The sequence below is a fragment of the Cornus florida genome, unplaced genomic scaffold (assembly GCF_030987335.1).
Source record: "Cornus florida cultivar Cherokee Brave unplaced genomic scaffold, ASM3098733v1 CherokeeBrave_3.0.0_Hap2_Chr11, whole genome shotgun sequence".
NCBI classification, from domain to species: domain Eukaryota; kingdom Viridiplantae; phylum Streptophyta; class Magnoliopsida; order Cornales; family Cornaceae; genus Cornus; species Cornus florida.
The window spans coordinates 95,246,510-95,264,962 of NW_026775581.1; the positions used below are offsets into that span (position 1 = coordinate 95,246,510).

The 18,453-nt window shown below is 35.3% G+C and overlaps 1 protein-coding gene and 1 long non-coding RNA gene across 5 annotated transcripts; one reads left to right on the forward strand and one right to left on the reverse strand.

Moving 5' to 3' along the window:
• The first annotated feature begins 1,926 nt into the window (after positions 1-1,926).
• LOC132282690 (lysine-specific demethylase JMJ26-like) lies at positions 1,927-10,049 on the forward strand. Of its 3 annotated transcripts, none has more exons than XM_059784440.1 (13): positions 1,928-2,312; positions 3,097-4,384; positions 4,499-4,614; positions 4,736-4,835; positions 4,965-5,097; positions 5,177-5,240; positions 5,360-6,062; positions 6,305-6,634; positions 7,139-7,462; positions 7,544-7,616; positions 7,720-7,805; positions 9,389-9,508; positions 9,659-9,732. In XM_059784440.1, the coding sequence occupies exons 2-13, from the start codon at positions 3,104-3,106 to the stop codon at positions 9,728-9,730; spliced, it is 3,402 nt and encodes a 1,133-aa protein (XP_059640423.1). In that variant the 5' UTR covers positions 1,928-2,312; positions 3,097-3,103; the 3' UTR covers positions 9,731-9,732. The 3 variants fall into 3 exon arrangements, with proteins under 3 accessions (XP_059640422.1, XP_059640423.1, XP_059640424.1); XM_059784441.1 differs by lacking the exon at positions 9,659-9,732 and adding an exon at positions 9,762-10,049 and having other exon boundaries at positions 1,929-2,312; XM_059784439.1 differs by lacking the exon at positions 9,659-9,732 and having other exon boundaries at positions 1,927-2,312; positions 8,388-9,511.
• Positions 7,066-15,598, reverse strand: LOC132282692 (uncharacterized). 2 transcript variants are annotated; one of them, XR_009471826.1, is made up of 4 exons: positions 15,522-15,598; positions 13,482-13,568; positions 13,265-13,342; positions 7,066-7,204 (listed from the first exon to the last, which is right to left on the reverse strand). It is a non-coding gene; the product is annotated as an uncharacterized LOC132282692 (long non-coding RNA). The 2 variants fall into 2 exon arrangements; XR_009471825.1 differs by lacking the exon at positions 7,066-7,204 and having other exon boundaries at positions 13,125-13,342.
• Between the last annotated feature and the right edge of the window lie 2,855 nt (positions 15,599-18,453).

The following is an 18,453-nucleotide window of genomic DNA, read 5'->3' on the forward strand; positions in this document are numbered from 1 at the left end:
CTCATGACACAGTCTTTCGGCTTTCTTCTCTCTTCTTTTCTGGCTGTGTCCTATTATTTCTCACTCTTTTTGAACAAAAAAATAAAAATAAAATGCACATTCATTTAACACATTATTCCCCTCACCATACTGTTCAAGTGGACATTAAAGCTATCTGGGAATTTAGGGATGCTGGATTGAATTCTCTGGATGTTGTGAAGTCTCATCCTTCTATGTTTCCGTCCTCTTATAGGGGTATGGCGGCCTCCGAATCCAAGTTTGGTTAAGTGTAATTTGGATGCGGCGTTTAAGACCATTGATGGAAGCACTGGAGGTGGACTTTTGTTTCGAAATCATGAGAGAGTTGTGGTGTGCGTAGTTGTGCTCCCACTTTTCCATGCTTCTTTAGCCCTCTCAGCAGAAGCGTTTGTCTTGCGTGAGGCACTTATCTGGGCTAAGGATTTGAATTTGCAAAATTTGTGTTTCGAAAGTGATTCTCTTGTTTTATGTGAGGCAGTTTTGGATGGGAGAGGGTGCCCCGTAGCTATGGTTTTTGATATTCAGAAGTTTATGGAGGATTTTCAAGTGGTGAAGCTGGCGCATGTTCGACGGGAAGCAAATTCTGTTGCTCATCATGCAACTAAGTTGTCTTATGGCCATGACGGGCAGGTTTTCTATGTTTTGCCTGCCAAATTAAGTGGTTTTGCAGTTGCTGATGTATTATCTTGAATTTTCTGGTTTTTGCAGTAGTTGGAAAAAAAAAAAAAAATGGCAACAATTCCTCATATGCTCTAGGTTCTTTAGTAAATAAATTTGAAGGTTTGTCCAAGTTGTGTTTGGTACCGTGGAAAAAAAAGAAAATAAAATAAAATAAAAGATAACATTAATATTAACAAAATTTCACTAAAAGGTTAGCATTTCCTTTCTTCCCACCACAGGTAATGCCAAAATTGTATCTTTCTGGATCTCTCCGTTTCTTTCTTGTCCTTTAGAAGTGTTTCCTTCTTATCCTTTAGAAGTGTTTCCTTCCGTTACTTTTCTTTTGTTTTCTTTTTCAACCATTTACTCTCCAACCAAATTGGGACAAAGGTGGGTTTGGATTTCACTTATGGCAATTTGCAAAGATTAACCCACCATTCACGTATGTGAAACGTGCCATTGTGCCAATTTGCTAATTAGTGACCCCAATTTCTCTCTGATCTTTCTTTATTTATCTTCTAAACTGAGGAGTAACAAAAGAAAGGGAAATTTCATTTAACACTAATGTAGCAAGATAAATTTTGCAATTATATTAAACACTGTAAAATTGATCTCCAAGTGTAATTCATCTGCAAATTTTGGCCACTAGAAGGATGTACAGTAAATCATTTTAACCAACCATTCACGTATGTGAAACGTGCCATTGTGCCAATTTGCTAATTAGTGACCCCAATTTCTCTCTGATCTTTCTTTATTTATCTTCTAAACTGAGGAGTAACAAAAGAAAGGGAAATTTCATTTAACACTAATGTAGCAAGATAAATTTTGCAATTATATTAAACACTGTAAAATTGATCTCCAAGTGTAATTCATCTGCAAATTTTGGCGACTAGAAGGATGTACAGTAAATCATTTTAATTATTCCCCTACTTTAGCTCCTTTTCCCCAGACATGGTATAATCCTGATCATGCAACACTATGAATTCAGTATATTGCCAAACACTAATACAATAAGCCGGTCGACTATGAATTATCGATTAATGGGTGCTGAGTGTTTCTTACTTACAATAATAATAAGAAATTTTTACATATAAATGTATTTATGGATTTATATCTACAATATTATGTAGGCAAAGTTCTATAGTTTCTTAAAAAATATATATATATATATATATATATATATATATATATATGAAGCTTGACCAAATTAATGACTCTGTTCACTCTAATTTGTTATCCAAAATAACCCTTCACATTTTGAACAAAATTACCACGCTGCCCTCTCAAAAAATATACCCTAATTCCTCTCTCAATCGCAATCTGATCACATCACAGAGACGGAGGGATGAGAAAGCTCGACCAAGAGCGTTTCTGACCAGCTGATCTGAAACACACTCACCCAACCTCTCAATCCTCACCAAACTCGACGATCGGTGGCGTAAAACCCGAGGACGCGACCGTGGAGCCCGATCTTGATCCGACCCACAACGAACGACGAACACGACGGTCTGAGAGAGCACCGATTCCGGTCACGAACGGCGGGCACGACGCTCCTCAAACCCAGTTCCACAACCACCACCACAAAGGCGGCGGCGTAGAGTTCGGACCGTTGGTGTTGTTCATCGGCTAACCTGGTAGAAGCATCTGCTTTTCCTCATTTTTTTTTTTTTTTTGTTTCGTATGCGTAGTGATACAGCCTTCAGCCCTGTTCTGAGGTAACACTATGGGCAGATTTTTTGCGCAATGGAGAAAAGAAAAAAAAGAAATTTTTTTTGACACAAGATCCAAGATCTGATCGGGAAAAAAGAAAAATATATATTGTCTCATGTTTTTCTTATTTGAGGTAAGAATTCAAGAGCTGATGGGAACGAGGTAATGGAGGGAGAGGAATGATTCGGCAACAGTATAGTATCGAGCTTTCATAGAGAATAGGGGCAAAAACGTAAATTGGTTCAAAAAGTAAAAGGGTATTTTAGGTAACAAATTAAAATGAACAGTAATGCTTCTTTAGCTGGTAGGAAGGACAAAACATTAAACGGAAGGAAGGGAAGGAAGGATGACTGAAACGACAGACAAATAAACTTTTTATTTTTCTTCCTAACAAACATAACATAAATTTTCATGTTTATATCTGGGTCAATTTCATTTGTGAGAAACTATTTTGACTACGTAATAGTGTAAATATGTGCTTTTATGTAAAAATCCCTAATAATAATAATAATAATAATAATGCGCACATTATTTGTATGCATTCCTTTTGTAAGAGGCACCTGCACCTGCTACTTCATGTGCATAATAATTGTTACAATTTGGTTATTAAATCCGAATTTTACTCAATTTTCGAACCCGCACCTTTTACTATCAAGGATAAAATTGAATTTGATGATTTAATTTACCCGAAAATTTCTACTTTTGTAGACTAAAGATGATGATGCCAGTGTTGTTTGCACAGCAAGGAGGGGTGAACCGTTGCATTGACATTAAAACACAGACGAGCACAGATACCCCAACCATTTATTATACAAGAAAGAGAAAATCCGCAGAACTCGATGATAGTGTAAAGCATATACTAGAAGGAGAAGAAGGAAAGAAAAATGGGGGGTCATCACCAAAGAACACCAGAACTTCACTGAAAAAGAAAAGGTCATGTAGAGATATTAAATGTTCATATGGTAGAACCTCAGAGAAGCATTGGAGTGCCTCAAACAAGAAAAGAACTGTAGAAGATGAACTTTCTTCAGGTGAAAAGGAAAGTGATGAAAAGAAAGTGGGGCCATCAGACGAAAAAATAAGCTCAGTTAAGAAGACAATGTCAACTCAGGGAACTGAAAGATCAGAAAGCATCAAACCTTCAGGAAAGCATAACTGTCCCTCAAATAAGTACAGAATCCTTGAAGATGAATCCTCAATGAGTGAAAAGGATGATGATTATGAGAAAAAAGAAGAGGAACTCAGGACATCATCGCCAAGAATAAAAAGTTCAATTAGAAAAAGAAGGGTGACTTCATATACCAAATGCTCTCATGGTAAAGGAGTCTCAAAGAAGCATCAGGGTGTCTTAAGAAAGAGAAGACTTCTTTTTGGATTTTCTTCTGATGAAGAAGAGGAATTTAAAGTCAATATTGCAGATTCATTATCCAGTATTGGAACAAAAATTTCAACTAAAGACAGCAAGGTAACACTAGAAGTCGAAGGCCCTGGTAAAAGAATTTCAGAAAGACAACTTGCTGCGTCAAACAAGAAAAGAGTCTTTGATAATGAATTTTATTATTGTGAGTGGTTTGATGATGAAGAAAATATGGAAGATATGGAAATAGAGTCGAGGAGCAGATGCAAAGGTTCAGATGCTGTGAAGATGAAAAGAAGTTTGGAGGGCAAAGGAGAGAAAACTAATGAATATAAGGATCTGTCTTGCTATCATTCATCTACTTCCTCCTCGAGTTCGAATGCTGTGAAGAAGAAAAGATTTTTGGAGGGCAAAGGAGAGAAAAATAATGACTATAAGGATACATCTTTCTATCGTTCATCTACTTCTTCCTCGAGTTCAAATGCTTTGAAGAAGAAGGGAAGTTGCAAAGGAGAGAAAATTAATGACTATAAGGATCTGTCTTGCAATCATTCATCTACTTCTTCCTCACCTTCCAATTCTTGTCAATTGGTTTCAGTTTCAAAAAGTGATCACAGATGCATAACGAAGAATATGAAGGTCAAAATCCCATCTTTGTTCATTTGTCCAATATATGAATTATATCTTTCTTTTCCTTCATCCCTTTTGAAATAAAGGATTTACTGGTTAACATTATATTATTGCCTTAAGCAGGAAAATGGAGAAGAGTGCTATATGTGTCATCAGTGCAGGAGAAATGATAGAAGAATTGTTGTTCCTTGCACCAAGTGCAGAAAACTACTATATTGTATCCAATGTATCAGGCGGTGGTAACTTTTCTACCTATACCCTGGTTTACTCTTGAACCTTTTTTTTTTTTCATTGGTTTTCTTTTGTTTTTCCATACCGTTCCCTTTTCATGATATTCTTTTCTTTTCCTTGGGTAAATAGGTATCCTGACTTGTCAGAAGAAGAAATTGCAGACTTTTGCCCATTTTGCCGAGGAATTTGCAATTGCACCATGTGCTTGCACTCAAGTGGCATGCTTAAGGTTTGATTATATTTTCTCTTGCTCTAGTTACGAGGCACTATATATATATATATATATATATATATATATATATATGATAAGTACCTTTAGAAATTCATGTTATAAAAAAGTGGAATTTTTAATCTTCAGATGTCTAAAAGGGATCTCACTGATCGTGAAAAGCTTCAGCATCTTCAGTATTTAATCAACACGCTTCTTCCATTTCTAAAACAAATTCATGAAGAACAAACTCTCGAAACAGAAAAGGAGTCTGGTATTAAAGGTATATTTCTCAAAATATAGGTATGAATTCTTGAAACTAATAAATTATTATATTATTCACTAACAATCTTTTGTTATAGGGGTGGTGTCGTCTCCAATTGAAATAAAAAGGACCATTTGCTGCACTGATGAGCGTATCTATTGGTAAGTTTATTTATTTGCTTTGGAGTAATTGTATGAGTTTATATATAATTCTGCTAGAACTTCTTCTTTTACAATAGCTAGCTAGCTTCTTCTTTTAACCTTTCTTGCACCTGGAGCAGCAATCACTGTGCAACTTCAATCACTGACCTCCATCGAAGTTGCCCAAATTGCTCTTATGAGCTCTGTCTTAGTTGTTGCCGGGAGCTTCGCAAGGGAGACATTTCAAGAGGCGGCAACAGAGTTGGTTTCAAATATCTGAATAGAGGTTATGATTACATGCATGGAGGAGATCCTCTACCAGAATCTTGTCATCAGGAAACTTCTGAAGATCATAATGAGCCACTAACTGTATGGGTTGCTGAAAGTAATGGAAGTATCACTTGCCCTCCAAAAGAAATGGGTGGATGTGGTAGTTGTGTTTTGGAGCTCAGGTGCATCCTTCCAGAGGGCTGGATTTCAAATTTGGAAGCAAAAGCAGAACACATTTTAAGGAACTCTAAACATGACCGAACAATTTCCAGGCCCAATTTTCGCAAAAATGGCACTGGTATGTTACTTAAAGCAGCTTCTAGAAAAGACTCTGCTGACAACTACTTGTATTGGCCGACTTCGAAAGATGTCTTAGAGGAGGAAGAGTTCTTGCGCTTCCAAAGCCATTGGGCCAAAGGTGAACCAGTGATTGTTCGACATGTTCTTGAGCAGACAACTGGTTTAAGCTGGGAGCCGATGGTGATTTGGCGTGCATTATGTGAAAACTTGGATTCAAGGACCAGTTCAAAAATGTCAGAAGTGAAGGCCATTGACTGTCTGGCAGGTTGCGAGGTAAACTCTTTCTGTGTTCCATTTTGATACCTCAAAATACATTTCAGTATTTGTAGCATGTTTTGGTTTTGGTTCCATTACACATTTAATAATTCTTGTTAGCAAAAATCCTTTTATCTTTTTTTCATTGGCAAGACACACACTCACACACCCACTTTGTTGTGAGACTCCTTTTATACTTTTACGACCCATTGTTACTTGCTAATTTTCCTTCTGATTTTATTTTGTTATATATTGCGTAGGTTGAGATCAATGCCTGTAGTTTTTTCAAAGGTTATACAGGTGGCAGAAGATATGATAATTTCTGGCCTGAAATGCTCAAGCTAAAGGACTGGCCACCATCTGATAAGTTTGAGGATCTCTTGCCACGCCACGCTGATGAGTTTATCAGCGCATTACCTTTCCGGGAATACACAGATCCTAGGTCTGGTTTTCTTAATCTTGCTGTAAAGTTGCCTTCAGATGTTCTTAAACCAGACTTGGGTCCAAAGACATACATTGCGTACGGTACTACAGAAGAACTTGGAAGGGGGGATTCTGTGACAAAGCTTCATTGTGATATGTCAGATGCGGTATGATTTTAAAAACTATCTAGTATTGTTGCACTTTGGGTAGTAATGAATTGGGCCAGCCATTGTTCCTTCCTGATTTGACAATCTATCTCTTCTTCCATCTCTTGTAATTAGAACTACTATATTTTTAGAAATTCTCCATTCAAAGTTCATTGTTAGTTCTAAGAAGAGGTCTTTTTTGTGAAAATCGTCTCTTTATATATGTGAATGACCAGATGTTAGCTTCAAAGTTCAATTATAAACCAACTTCTTGGCAATGCACAAAACTTGGACAATTAAACAAAAATGTGACCATTATGTGTTTCCTTTTCTTTTTGTTAATTTGGTGTCCTCAAAGATGTTTCATTTCATCTGTATTACGGACCAAATTTCACAAACATGGTTTTGTACATAGTTCCTGCTTTTGTGTAGGGCTCTTGTTGCATCTTTTTGATATTGAAGTCTTCAATATGTTCTCCCCCTTCTACTGGGAACTTATCTTCTTCCAAATTTTGGCTGTTGCAGGTTAACATTTTGACACACACTGCTGAAGTTGTGTTGGATAAGGTGCAGCATTCTGCAATCAAAATCCTGAAACAGAAACATAGGGCACAAGATGAAAGAGAACGCTTAGATCGAGAGAAACTTGGTAGTGACATCAATGAAAAAAGAGTAGATGAGCATGAAAGACAATGTACTTTTCCTTGTTCTTCACCAGAAGGTGCAATTGAGGAAATGGGTGATGCACTATGGGACATTTTTCGAAGGGAAGACATACCCAAGTTAAAAGAATATCTTACAAAGCACTCAAGAGAATTTAGACATACCTATTGTTCTCCAATAGAACAGGTAATTTTCTGACAAATAACATTTCAGTTCAGCTTATTCAAATGTATTATAGGATCTGAGAAAAATCATTGTTTTTATTAGGTGGTTCATCCAATTCATGACCAATCCTTTTACCTGACTTTGGATCACAAGAGGAAACTCAAGGAGGAATTTGGTTAGTATGTAAAGATGCATTATTAATTTTTGTTACAAGTGAGGAATAAAACTGCAATTTATGAATTATTTATTTATTTATTTATTTATTTATTTTGTTATAGGAATTGAACCATGGACGTTTGAGCAACGACTTGGAGAGGCAGTGTTCATTCCTGCTGGATGTCCGCATCAAGTCAGAAACATGAAGGTATTCCTTGATGTTTTTATTCATTTATTATTTTATTTTTTATATTCAAGTCGAGAATGGCATTCATGAACATACATCCATTAGTTTTTCTTTCCAAGTCATCATCTAAATAATATCAACATGTCACGGCATCACTTTTATTAGGATTTAATTGTGTACATATGATAACCATATCACCTCATAAAAAATTAGAACGCTTATGAAAAACGGCCAGTCGGTAAACCGGTGGGTACAAAATCCGGTCTGAAACTACCGGCGACAAACAATGGTGTGACACCCATGGTGGTTAAAATCGCAATTCTAACTCGTAGAATCGTGCGATTTTGCAATCCAAATGCCCAAATCGATCCAATCGCAGAAAAATCGTGGCTTGTGCAGAATCGTGGAGTTGTACAATTCTATACAATCCCAACGATTTGCGATCCAAATGCCCAAATCGATCCAATCGCAGAAAAATCGTGACTTGTGCAGAATCGTGGAATTGTACAATTTTATATGATCCCAACGATTCTGAATTATCCATGATTGTGGTCTTGTTTTGGGTTTAAGAATTGTGAAAAAACCCTAAATCGATTACCACAGTGCAACAAGTCCTTCTCTCTCGCGGTCTCCAGCACAACTCCGAGAAGAGATAAGATGCAGAGGACAACAAGAATGCTAGGGTTTTGGGGAAGAAGAAGCAGAAGAGGAGGAGAAAGGGAACAAGAGGCTAAGAGAGCTTACCTGAAAAAGACGAGAGGAGCTGGCGCGGGGAATTGCAACAGGGGAAGGTTAGTCGGGAATTTTGCTCTCTTCGTCTGCAACTGTGGAATTTTGCTCTCTTCAGATGGGCAAGTTGAACTAGGTCATACTTGCCTAAAAAAGATTGGTCTTGGGTCTTATACTTTTCTTGTGCTCTAATTGTTCTATTGTACAATTGGGCCATGGGCTTTGCAAACTTTAAGTTTTTGAAGCCCAATGTAATATTTACATTTATATAAAATTTGTATTACATTCCAAAAACTAAATAAATAAATAAAATTTTAAAAGAATCTATTGATAATTTTATATAAACTTATTCTTTTATATATATATTTTTAGTTAAAGACTTATTTTTTTATATTTAGCTTAAGATGATTCCTTAGAACACCTTGAACAAGACAGTATCAAGACTAAGATTTGTAGTAGGAAATTGGCCCATACAGTGGTAGAACCTTCTGAACCACACGTACCACCTTTTGAAGACATCAGTACGATTTAATCCTAAACTTAGGCTATATATTATATATTATATATTTGTGTTTTTGGTTCATTTTTTATTTATTTTGAAGACAATTTTTTTTGAGAAAGTTTTAATTATATTTTTATTAGTTTGGTAGAATCTTACGATTTACTATTCGATTTTACGATATCCAAAACGATTCTAAATAAAATCTTTATTTTAACAATCTTGGTGTGACCATATCGTAGTGAATACACGATATTCCGTTCATCAAACGGAGAGAATGCATTTCCCATGAACATTATATAGTTTTCTCACAACAATTTTTGTTTATATTATATATAGTTTCTCATAACAATTTTTGTTTTATCCATAAAACAAGTCATGCACCAAAGTCGCAGTAGACTTTGTTTCCCCTGAAAATGTACGAGACTGCATGAAATTAACTGAAGAGTTCAGACGGCTACCTAAAGACCACAAGGCCAGAGAAGACAAACTAGAGGTACAACATACATGCTATTATTTAACATCAGTTCTGAATATCATTATTATTTTATTTCTATGTTTTGACATGGTCAAATAAATAAAAAATATTTTCTCATACAATTTTATTTTATTTATTTATTTATTTTTTCACTTTGTGGAATGACAGATAAAGAAAATGATTATTCATGCAATATCATTATTATTTTATTTCTATGTTTTGACATGGTCAATTAAATAAATTTTTTTTTTTTCACTTTGTTGAATGACAGATAAAGAAAATGATTATTCATGCAATTGACAAAGCAGTTACAGAAATTGAAGGCTCATATGCTCATTGACGATACCTTTCTCAGAATCTGCAGCAAAGCATTCAGTCTTGTATTTTTTTTGTTTTGCTACTGTGGTCCTTGGATTTTTGTAATTAATGTATAAACGCCAGGGGCATTTTAGCAAATCTAGAGCTAGCATTGGTATTTGGGTCTGCTTAATAAGGTGTTGGCCCATTGAGGATATTGGGAGATTTATATAATATATATGGAGTAGCCTTCTTTCTTTTTCCCTTTTTTTTTTTTTTTTTTCGGAATCTGCATCCTAGAATTCACATCAGTCTTGTATTTTGGTCCTCGGATTTTTGTAATTAATGTATAAATGCCAGGGACATTTTGGTAAATCTAGAGCTAGCATTGGTTTTTGGGTCTGCCTAATAAGGTGAAGCCGTTGGCCCATTTGGGAGATTTTGGTAAATCTAGAGCAAGCATTGGCCCATGCTTTGTATCATTTCTAGTACTAGTGTACCAAGTAATCTTGAATATAATATAAATACATACATATAAATGCTAAGTGAAGAATAAATATTTAAAAAAAAAAAAACTAGACAAAGTAGTGAAATAATATAAAAGTCATTACAATAATAACATAATTTAATATTATAATTACGCTTACTATAAAAATTAGAAATTAATTAAAGTTTTATAATACGATTACTTAATAGATATATATAAATAAAAATTCATATTTATATATAGACGTATTAGCGCTGAATCGTGTCCATGCTACATAACTGTTCATAAAGTGTCAAGTGTCAATATTTGACGGTTTGACTTTGGTTCCAAAAATATGAAACTATTCATAAAAAATTCGATTCCGATTTAGCCGAATCGAATAATAGAACAACAAGATTAAACTATATTGAATTATATATATACACACTATAATCCGAAGGGTGGGTGTTTGCCCAAATGTTCATCTACAAAGCATAGACACTTATATGAATGAGAAGTATACGTGTCCTGCACGGATCCAACATAGGACCAAAGGGGGCGGATGCCTAGGGATGACAATTTGTCTTGCCCCGTTTTTGCGATTTTGGAGTACCGTTTAGCTTATTTGGGCGGAGATGGTTTGATATAATAAAAATCCGCGCAGGTTTGGTGTGAGGGCAGGGGGAGGTTGCCCTGCCCCGCTTAGATAGAAAAATTACTTAAGTACCGTTATTTCATTAGTATATATATTTTTCAATATATATATTAAGTACCTTATTTAACAATATTAAAGTAACAAATGAATTTGATTAGAAGGAAAGTTGCAATGGTGAATAACGAGGGAAAAAAAAAAGAAGAGCAAATCTATTTCAACAATAAATAAATTATGGTCTTAAATGGGACGAGGCAGGTACCTATGAGGTAAAAATGTTAAACGGTTGTGGGAATCACCCTCGTTTTTACTGATTTAGGCAGGGACGGGGAAGGGGCGAGAGAGTGTACACCCGTCCCCGTTGCCATCCCTACGAATGCCTCTACTAAATTTTTTATATTTTCATTTTATACCTTAATTTTTAAAATTTATAAAGATGGCCCTACTAAAATTACAATTTGCCCCCACTAAATTTTTTTTTTTTTTTTTTTTGCATTTTATATTTTAAATTTTTGAAAATTTATGAAGAAAACCTCATAGAAATTACAAAAATAGACCACAAATTAAAAGGTCGCCCCCCACCCCCCCCCTCGCCCCCCCAAAAAAAAATTTATGGGTTCATCACCGCCCGTGTCATTTCCGAATCGAACACCAACACTCCTCGTCCGAATCGGACACCAACCACTGACCATATATAAAAATTATCTAACACCGACACTCCTCAGACACGTGTCCATAAATAAAAATTAAATTTTATTATTTTGGACACTTAGGTTGGCTGGAACTGCCGAACACTTCGCTGACACTTTGTAACATTTCGAGTACAATAAACACAAACACATTCATATGAACGCTATGTGAAGAATAAATATTTAAAAAAAAAAAAACTACAATGAAGTAGTGAAATAATATAAAGGGGAAAGTCTGAAAAGCAGGCCTATAGTTTCAAATATGTGTAAATTACACTCCTATAGTTTAATTAGTTTATATAAATCCATACAAGATATGAAAATGTGCATTTAAGCACCCTCAATCAGAATTCCAGTGGAAATTGGACATCAGTAGGTCATGTGCCATGCACATGACCATTTTAAACCCTTTATTTCCAAAATTGCCCTTCTTATATTCCTTTACTACCCTACCCCTCACTATATATATATATATATATAACCCTAATCTCTCTCTCCCTCATCTCAGACTTTCGCCTCTCTTCCTCCCTCCTACAAAATTCACTCTTCCTTTTTCCTCCTTTCTCGTACAGAGTTGTGTGGCATCACTATATTGATACCACAACACGCTTTCTGATTTTCAATTTCAAAATTTCCACAAGCATATTAACTTCTTGTCTATGGCACATAACCCGTAATAATGGTGGAACTTGTTTGATGGAACTTACATGACTGGGGACAAGGTTTGGCAAAATGCATACAAAATTCACTCATCCTTCTTCCTCCTTTCTTGTACAGAGTTGTGTGGCGTCACTATATCGATACCACAACACGCTTTCTGATTTTCAATTTCAAAATTTCCACAAGCTTTTTGACTTTCTTGTCCATGGCACATGACCCGTAATGCAACTTAGGATCTATATGAAGTAAATTACTGGGATCAAAAGGTATTACCTTTGCCTAATAGATCGTCTGAGAGCACTATATATGTGTGTGTGTGTGTGTGTGTGTGGTTGGTGTTAATGGGTTTGATGACTTTGAAGATTGGAAGAGGGAGATGTGATTTAGAGGTGAAGGCAATGGTGGCGATCTACCAAGATCGGTGATTTCCATATACACATCATCGATTTGAAGCAGTGGTGACTATGGGCGGCTAGGGTTTAGGTCACCTTCCATAACAAAATAGTGTGAATATGCCCTAACTTAAAACGATGTCCTATTGACAAAGGGTTACTTTGTCTTTTCCCATTTTATGTTATATTATTATTATTTTTAAATCATAGATAAAGGGCTATTTTAGTCTTTTTGTTGCTTCAGTATCGGTCAATAGAGGTCAATGGCCAAAAGGCATTAATTCGCACCATTTTTAATGTATAGGAGAGGTGAACAAACAATTTTTTTGGGGGGGGGGGGGGGGGGGGGGGCTAGAATAATAACATAATTTAATATTATAAATAGGCTTACTATAAAAATTAGAAATTAATTAAAATTTTATAATACTATTACTTAATAGATATATATAATAAAAATTTATATTATTGTATAGCCGAACTTTGTATATTTGACAACATATGTAAAAATCCATCAACAAATTAAAATCCAAAAAAGCAAATTTCATACAACTATAGAAATCCCCCATTGAAAAAAATTTCCCAAATTTTATAGAAGCAAGAGAGAGCTGGAAGAATCACCAAATTTTTGAGGTGCTGGAAGAGTTATCGGTAGGCATTGTTTGTGAGTTCCGATGTCACCATCCTTCCATGCCAAGGCTAACAAACACAGAGGACGAGTGGCAAATGAGAGTGTAAATTGTTTGCAAGAAAAGAATCATATATTTATACATACATAGATTCATATACATACACAAAAACAAACAAAACATATATAGATATAGAAAAATTTACAAACCTGCACTCCTTCTATGTTTTTCGATTTGGGGACCAAGTCCAACCGTGAAACCAATAGAACCAAACCAAACTGAACCCGGCAAAATAGCTGTAAAAAATTCCATGTTTTTCAATTTGGGGACCAGTGAAACCAATAGAACTAAACTAAACCAAACCCGGCAAAAGTATAATTTTTAAGTATCCACATAAGCACCAAAGAATCGAAACAATTCCATGTTTTTCAATTTGGGACCGGATCAAATGGTACAAAATCGGATCAGATCAATTAACGGTTCCATGACTTTTTGTGCACCCCTACACCGGATCAAATAGTATAAAATCGGATCGGAACAAATTGACGGTTCCATGACTTTTTGTGCTCCTACCTTTTTCTTACTTTTTTCCTAGGGAGGGGGACTCGAAATACAGCACACCCGTTCATGGAGGCAAACTAGGGTGAGGGGAACTCAGCAAACCTGTTTAAGGAGGCAAACTAGGGGGGAGGGGGACACGGCACGCCCATTCAAGGGGGGCCAATTAGGTGGAGGGAGACTCCAACATAGCACACCTGCTTGGGTAGGCAAACTAGGGGGGGAGAGGGACTCCAACATGGCACACTCGCTCAGGTAGGCAAACTAGGGGAGGGGGAGGAAGACTCGAACACGGCACATCCGCTAGGGTGCGGGGGAGGTAAACTCAAAAAACGACACGCCGAGCATCCACGCTATCCAAGCCAGGCACGCCGAGCACCCACTAGGGAGGTAAACTCAAAACAAGCATGCCAAGCAAGGCTGGAGCCCGGAGGAGGCGTAGTGTAAAAAAATTTAAATAAGAACCAAAAAAAAATTACATACTGTATATGATTCTTATGTGCAAAAAACAAAAAAAAAAAATAATAATAATAATTAACAAGAAGAAAAAAAAGGGAAGAAAAATGAGAAATTTGATTGGAAAAAACAAAAATAGAGTTTAGGTAAAGAAGGGAAATTTAACTTTAAAAAAAAAAAGAAATTAAAAGAATATTTAGAGCAAAAAAAAATTTAGAAATTTAAAATTTAGGGGTCATTGTATAGAAATTTTCTTATAAATGTACAAATTAAAATAAAAATTACTATATTTTATAGTGGGTGGACTCGGGTAAGCCACTTAATAATGTGGGTGTGGTGTGATAGGCCAATGGCAAGGTGTTGGTGCTTATGGCCAAAATGGCCAAGGTTTAGTCCCATCCTATGTATGTCAATTGCTTTAACAAGATAGAGCTTTAATAACATCCCTTAAATCTAAACTTACTTTAATGAAAAATCAATAATTATTGTAGATCTATGATGAGAGTATAGGGTGTGTAAGATCAAATAAATAGAAGTCATTCATCGTTAAAAATAAAAAATAAAAAATTAACCAATCAAACCTCACTTCAAGATAGAGCTTTAATAATAGCCCTTAAATCTAAATTTACTTTTATGAAAAATCAATAATTTTAGATTTATAGTGAAAGTATAAGGTGTGTAAGATCAAATAAATGTAGGTGATACATCATTAAAAAATAAAAAATAAAAATTAACCAATCAAACCTCACTTCAACTTCAAGATCGAGCTTTATAAATAGCCCCTAAATTTAAATTTACTTTAATGAAAAATCTATAATTTTAGATTTATAGTGAAAGTAAAGGGTGTGTAAGATCAAATAAATGCAGATGATTCATCATTAAAAAAATAAAAATAAAAATTGACCAATCAAACCTAGCTCACTCTAAGTCCCCAAGGTCAATCATATACCTCACATATTTTACTTTGAGAAAAGAAAAGAACTTTTTATGTTTTACATATTCCAACAAACATACCAACAAGGCAACGAGGACGAACTTCTCATATTTACTCTACCAAACACACAGATCTAAACTTCTCTTCACAATATTTGAGAAAGAAATTGAAAGAAAAAATATCTCTTTCACCACCAACTTTTCCTCTCTCCATTGATAGTTGACACCAACCAACAAAACAAACTTTAGATCCCTATGGATCTCTTTCCCTTGAGACTTCTCTCTAGAAAAAAGGGATTTACCTCAAGAGAATTGGTGATGATCTACTTCTTCTTCTTCTTCTCCATAGCTGCCTACCTCCATCCCAAAGGAGTCACACACAAAAAGGAATTAAGGTAAGAAAATACTTTTATAGTCCCAGAAGTGTATTAGGGCTTCAGAAGTGGGTCATGTGTAAAGTCAAAACTACCTTTCTTTCTTTTCCCCCAAGAAAAGTGTATCAAGATTCTCTAGTCCTATCTACACTGTTGGGCTTGCCAGCTAAGGTCAAGCTAAAAAATCGCCTAATTTGTCTCAATTGAATCAGCAAGTTTCTGAGTTGTCAATTGGTTTGCAATTATCACATATTCCTCCATCTTTGTATCACAAATTTGATCAGATTTGAATCTTTCCAGCGGATTAGATCAGAGCTGAGGGTTATAAAAAGGCCACGTTATCAAGTGAATCACATAACAACACGGAAGAGACGACATTTGTCGACACCACCTCCTCCATCGTTCGCCATACCAAAAGGTACTTTCTTTCGCTCTTCTCAAATCTATCTTCATTCGATATTCTAAGGTCGGTCACTAAGATTTTGGTTTGATTCAAATATTTGATATGGGTATTCTGAGTTATATTTTCTTTGACATTTTCTTCACTAAGCAAGGATCAAGAAGTAGAAGTAGAAGTAGAACAAACATGTTGAGCACAGTGAAAGACTCGAGGTGGTGAGGATTTCTCCAACAAGTCGATTCGAAAAAGGTATGGTGCTGTCAAGCGACTCGATTGGGATTGTCATATATAGTTTCAGAAAAAATATATAGAATAGAGATTCCGGAAGAGAGGATCCAAAGTGACAACGCCCATGTAACTCCATTTACATCAAAGTTACAACACCACCTCCTCCATCAAGGAATCCTAGTCCCACTACTTTACCACATTTCAAAATAGAGAATTTATTTCAAAAAGGTAAATATTAGGTGTGAATTTATTTAATTATTTGTATATATGAAGCAAACATACACTCTTGCTGGCCTCAAACTCTCTCCACCTGTATCACACTTTTTTCAATATACTATGTTTTATATAATATGTATGTTAATTTAACACAAATAACTTATTTATCAATTCTACTTTCAAACACTCAAAAAGTAAAAATAAAATAATATTTTACAAATTTCAAAAAAGAATATTTTAAGTGTAACTTTATCACTATGCGTCTAATGTGTGTATCAATGATCGATTCTTATGTCACAATATTCAAAATGTCACAATATTCAAAATGAAATGAGGATTCATGCACCTCCATCTCCATGTGTGCAATTTGAGTACTATTTCAACCTCCATATGAGTATCCCCCATCCAGGTATGAGTACGATGATAGGCCAAATGTATGGTGAGATGCACCGTAAACCCCACACCGTCTCTGTGCCCGTTTGACCACCAACCACAAGGCAAAATATGTAGTACTTGGCAAAGCCTGAGTTGCAACCCCACAGCAAGGACCTCCCTTACTTCCTCGCAATCGTTCTATCAACATGACACATTTAGGATTTCGTTAATGGTCATGGTGACCAAAGGAATGTATTTACCCTACCTCGAGTCTAAATGAAGGACTCTGGCATGTCTACAAACCCAAAGGGTTGTAAAGTGTGCGGACATTTTTGTAAATATTTTTTTTTATAAGTACTGTTGTTTTTAAATTGCCCATGCTCCATTTGAAGAATATTTTTCTTTGTATTTGTGAATTTTTGTCCTGATTTTTCCTTTGGAGATCTAATTTGGTTATGTCGTGTTGCCTGTAGATATATGGCTCTCTCTTGCTAGCCCTTTGCTTATACATCTAGGTTATGTTTGTTTCGAAGTAAAAGGCCTCCCTTGGGTTGATGTTAAGTCTATCAGGTAAGATATGTAAAATAACTTACTGGGGTTGAGGTTAAGTCCATCAGGTAAGATATGTAAAATAACTTACTGAAAATTGTTTGATAAGTTATTTTTGTTAAATTTTAATATTTGTACATCCAAACAAATGAGCCTAAAATGTATCTTTTGGTTATTTTGATTGCATAATTTACAATTCTAAAGTCTAGATGAAGATGCAAGTTCAATGAAAGCACTCTTATTGTGGACATGTCAAGGAAACAAAGCAAAAGAAGGATGAGACTATAATAGTTTCTTGTTAAACTGTATGAAACAAGGATACAACTTGGACATGCCGATTGAGACCCTACTAGAGCCACACTTTGAATTTTTACTAGAGCCACACTTTGAATTTTTATCCGCAATTCAAACTGCATCTAAAAAACGTGTTTGGACCCTTTGCTGTTGTAGGCTTTACCGTATCGGTGCTATAAATTTTATGTATTGAAATCTAGAACAGATGTGTGAAAAATAAATATAAATGTGTGCTATAAATTTTATGTATTGAAATCTAGAACAGATGTGTGAAAAATAAATATAAATGTGTTAAAATTTATTTTCAACATCTAATTTCAACGTACTTAAATTATGTTTCAACATATTTGTTTTGTGTTGAAATTATATTAAAATATAAAATATATATGTTAAACAAAATTTAAACGTGTTGAAAAATGCAACAATACAGTTACACTAGAGAGTTTCACTCTTAAAAATTATGCTTAACTTAAATTTATATGATCCTAGTATGTGAGAAGTCAGGAGCATCTTATACATTGAATTGGACTGGGTTCCACAACTTGATGGAGATCATGTGAGACATGGTCATAGTTGTAATGGGCTGGGTGCTATATGTTCCGCCCCATAAGACTCCTTTAGCAATATCCATACACACAGCTGATCGGACCTCATGAAATGGGCCGAATAAAAAAGGGCCAACGGATCTTCTTCTTCCATAATTGGTACAACACGCAGTAGTAGGGAGACAATCAAATCACCCGATCGGGCCGATCCTACTAAATTCTGTATGAGATTTTCTACAAGTTTGGCCAATCT

Excerpts from the sequence above, each read along its gene's own strand:
- LOC132282690 (XM_059784439.1), top strand. The coding sequence starts at position 3,104 with ATGATGATGCCAGTGTTGTTTGCACAGCAAGGAGGGGTGAACCGTTGC. Across the intron at positions 4,615-4,735 it reads ATCCAATGTATCAGGCGGTG|GTATCCTGACTTGTCAGAAG; the intron begins GTAACTTTTCTA and ends TTGGGTAAATAG. Across the intron at positions 7,617-7,719 it reads GAAACTCAAGGAGGAATTTG|GAATTGAACCATGGACGTTT; the intron begins GTTAGTATGTAA and ends ATTTTGTTATAG.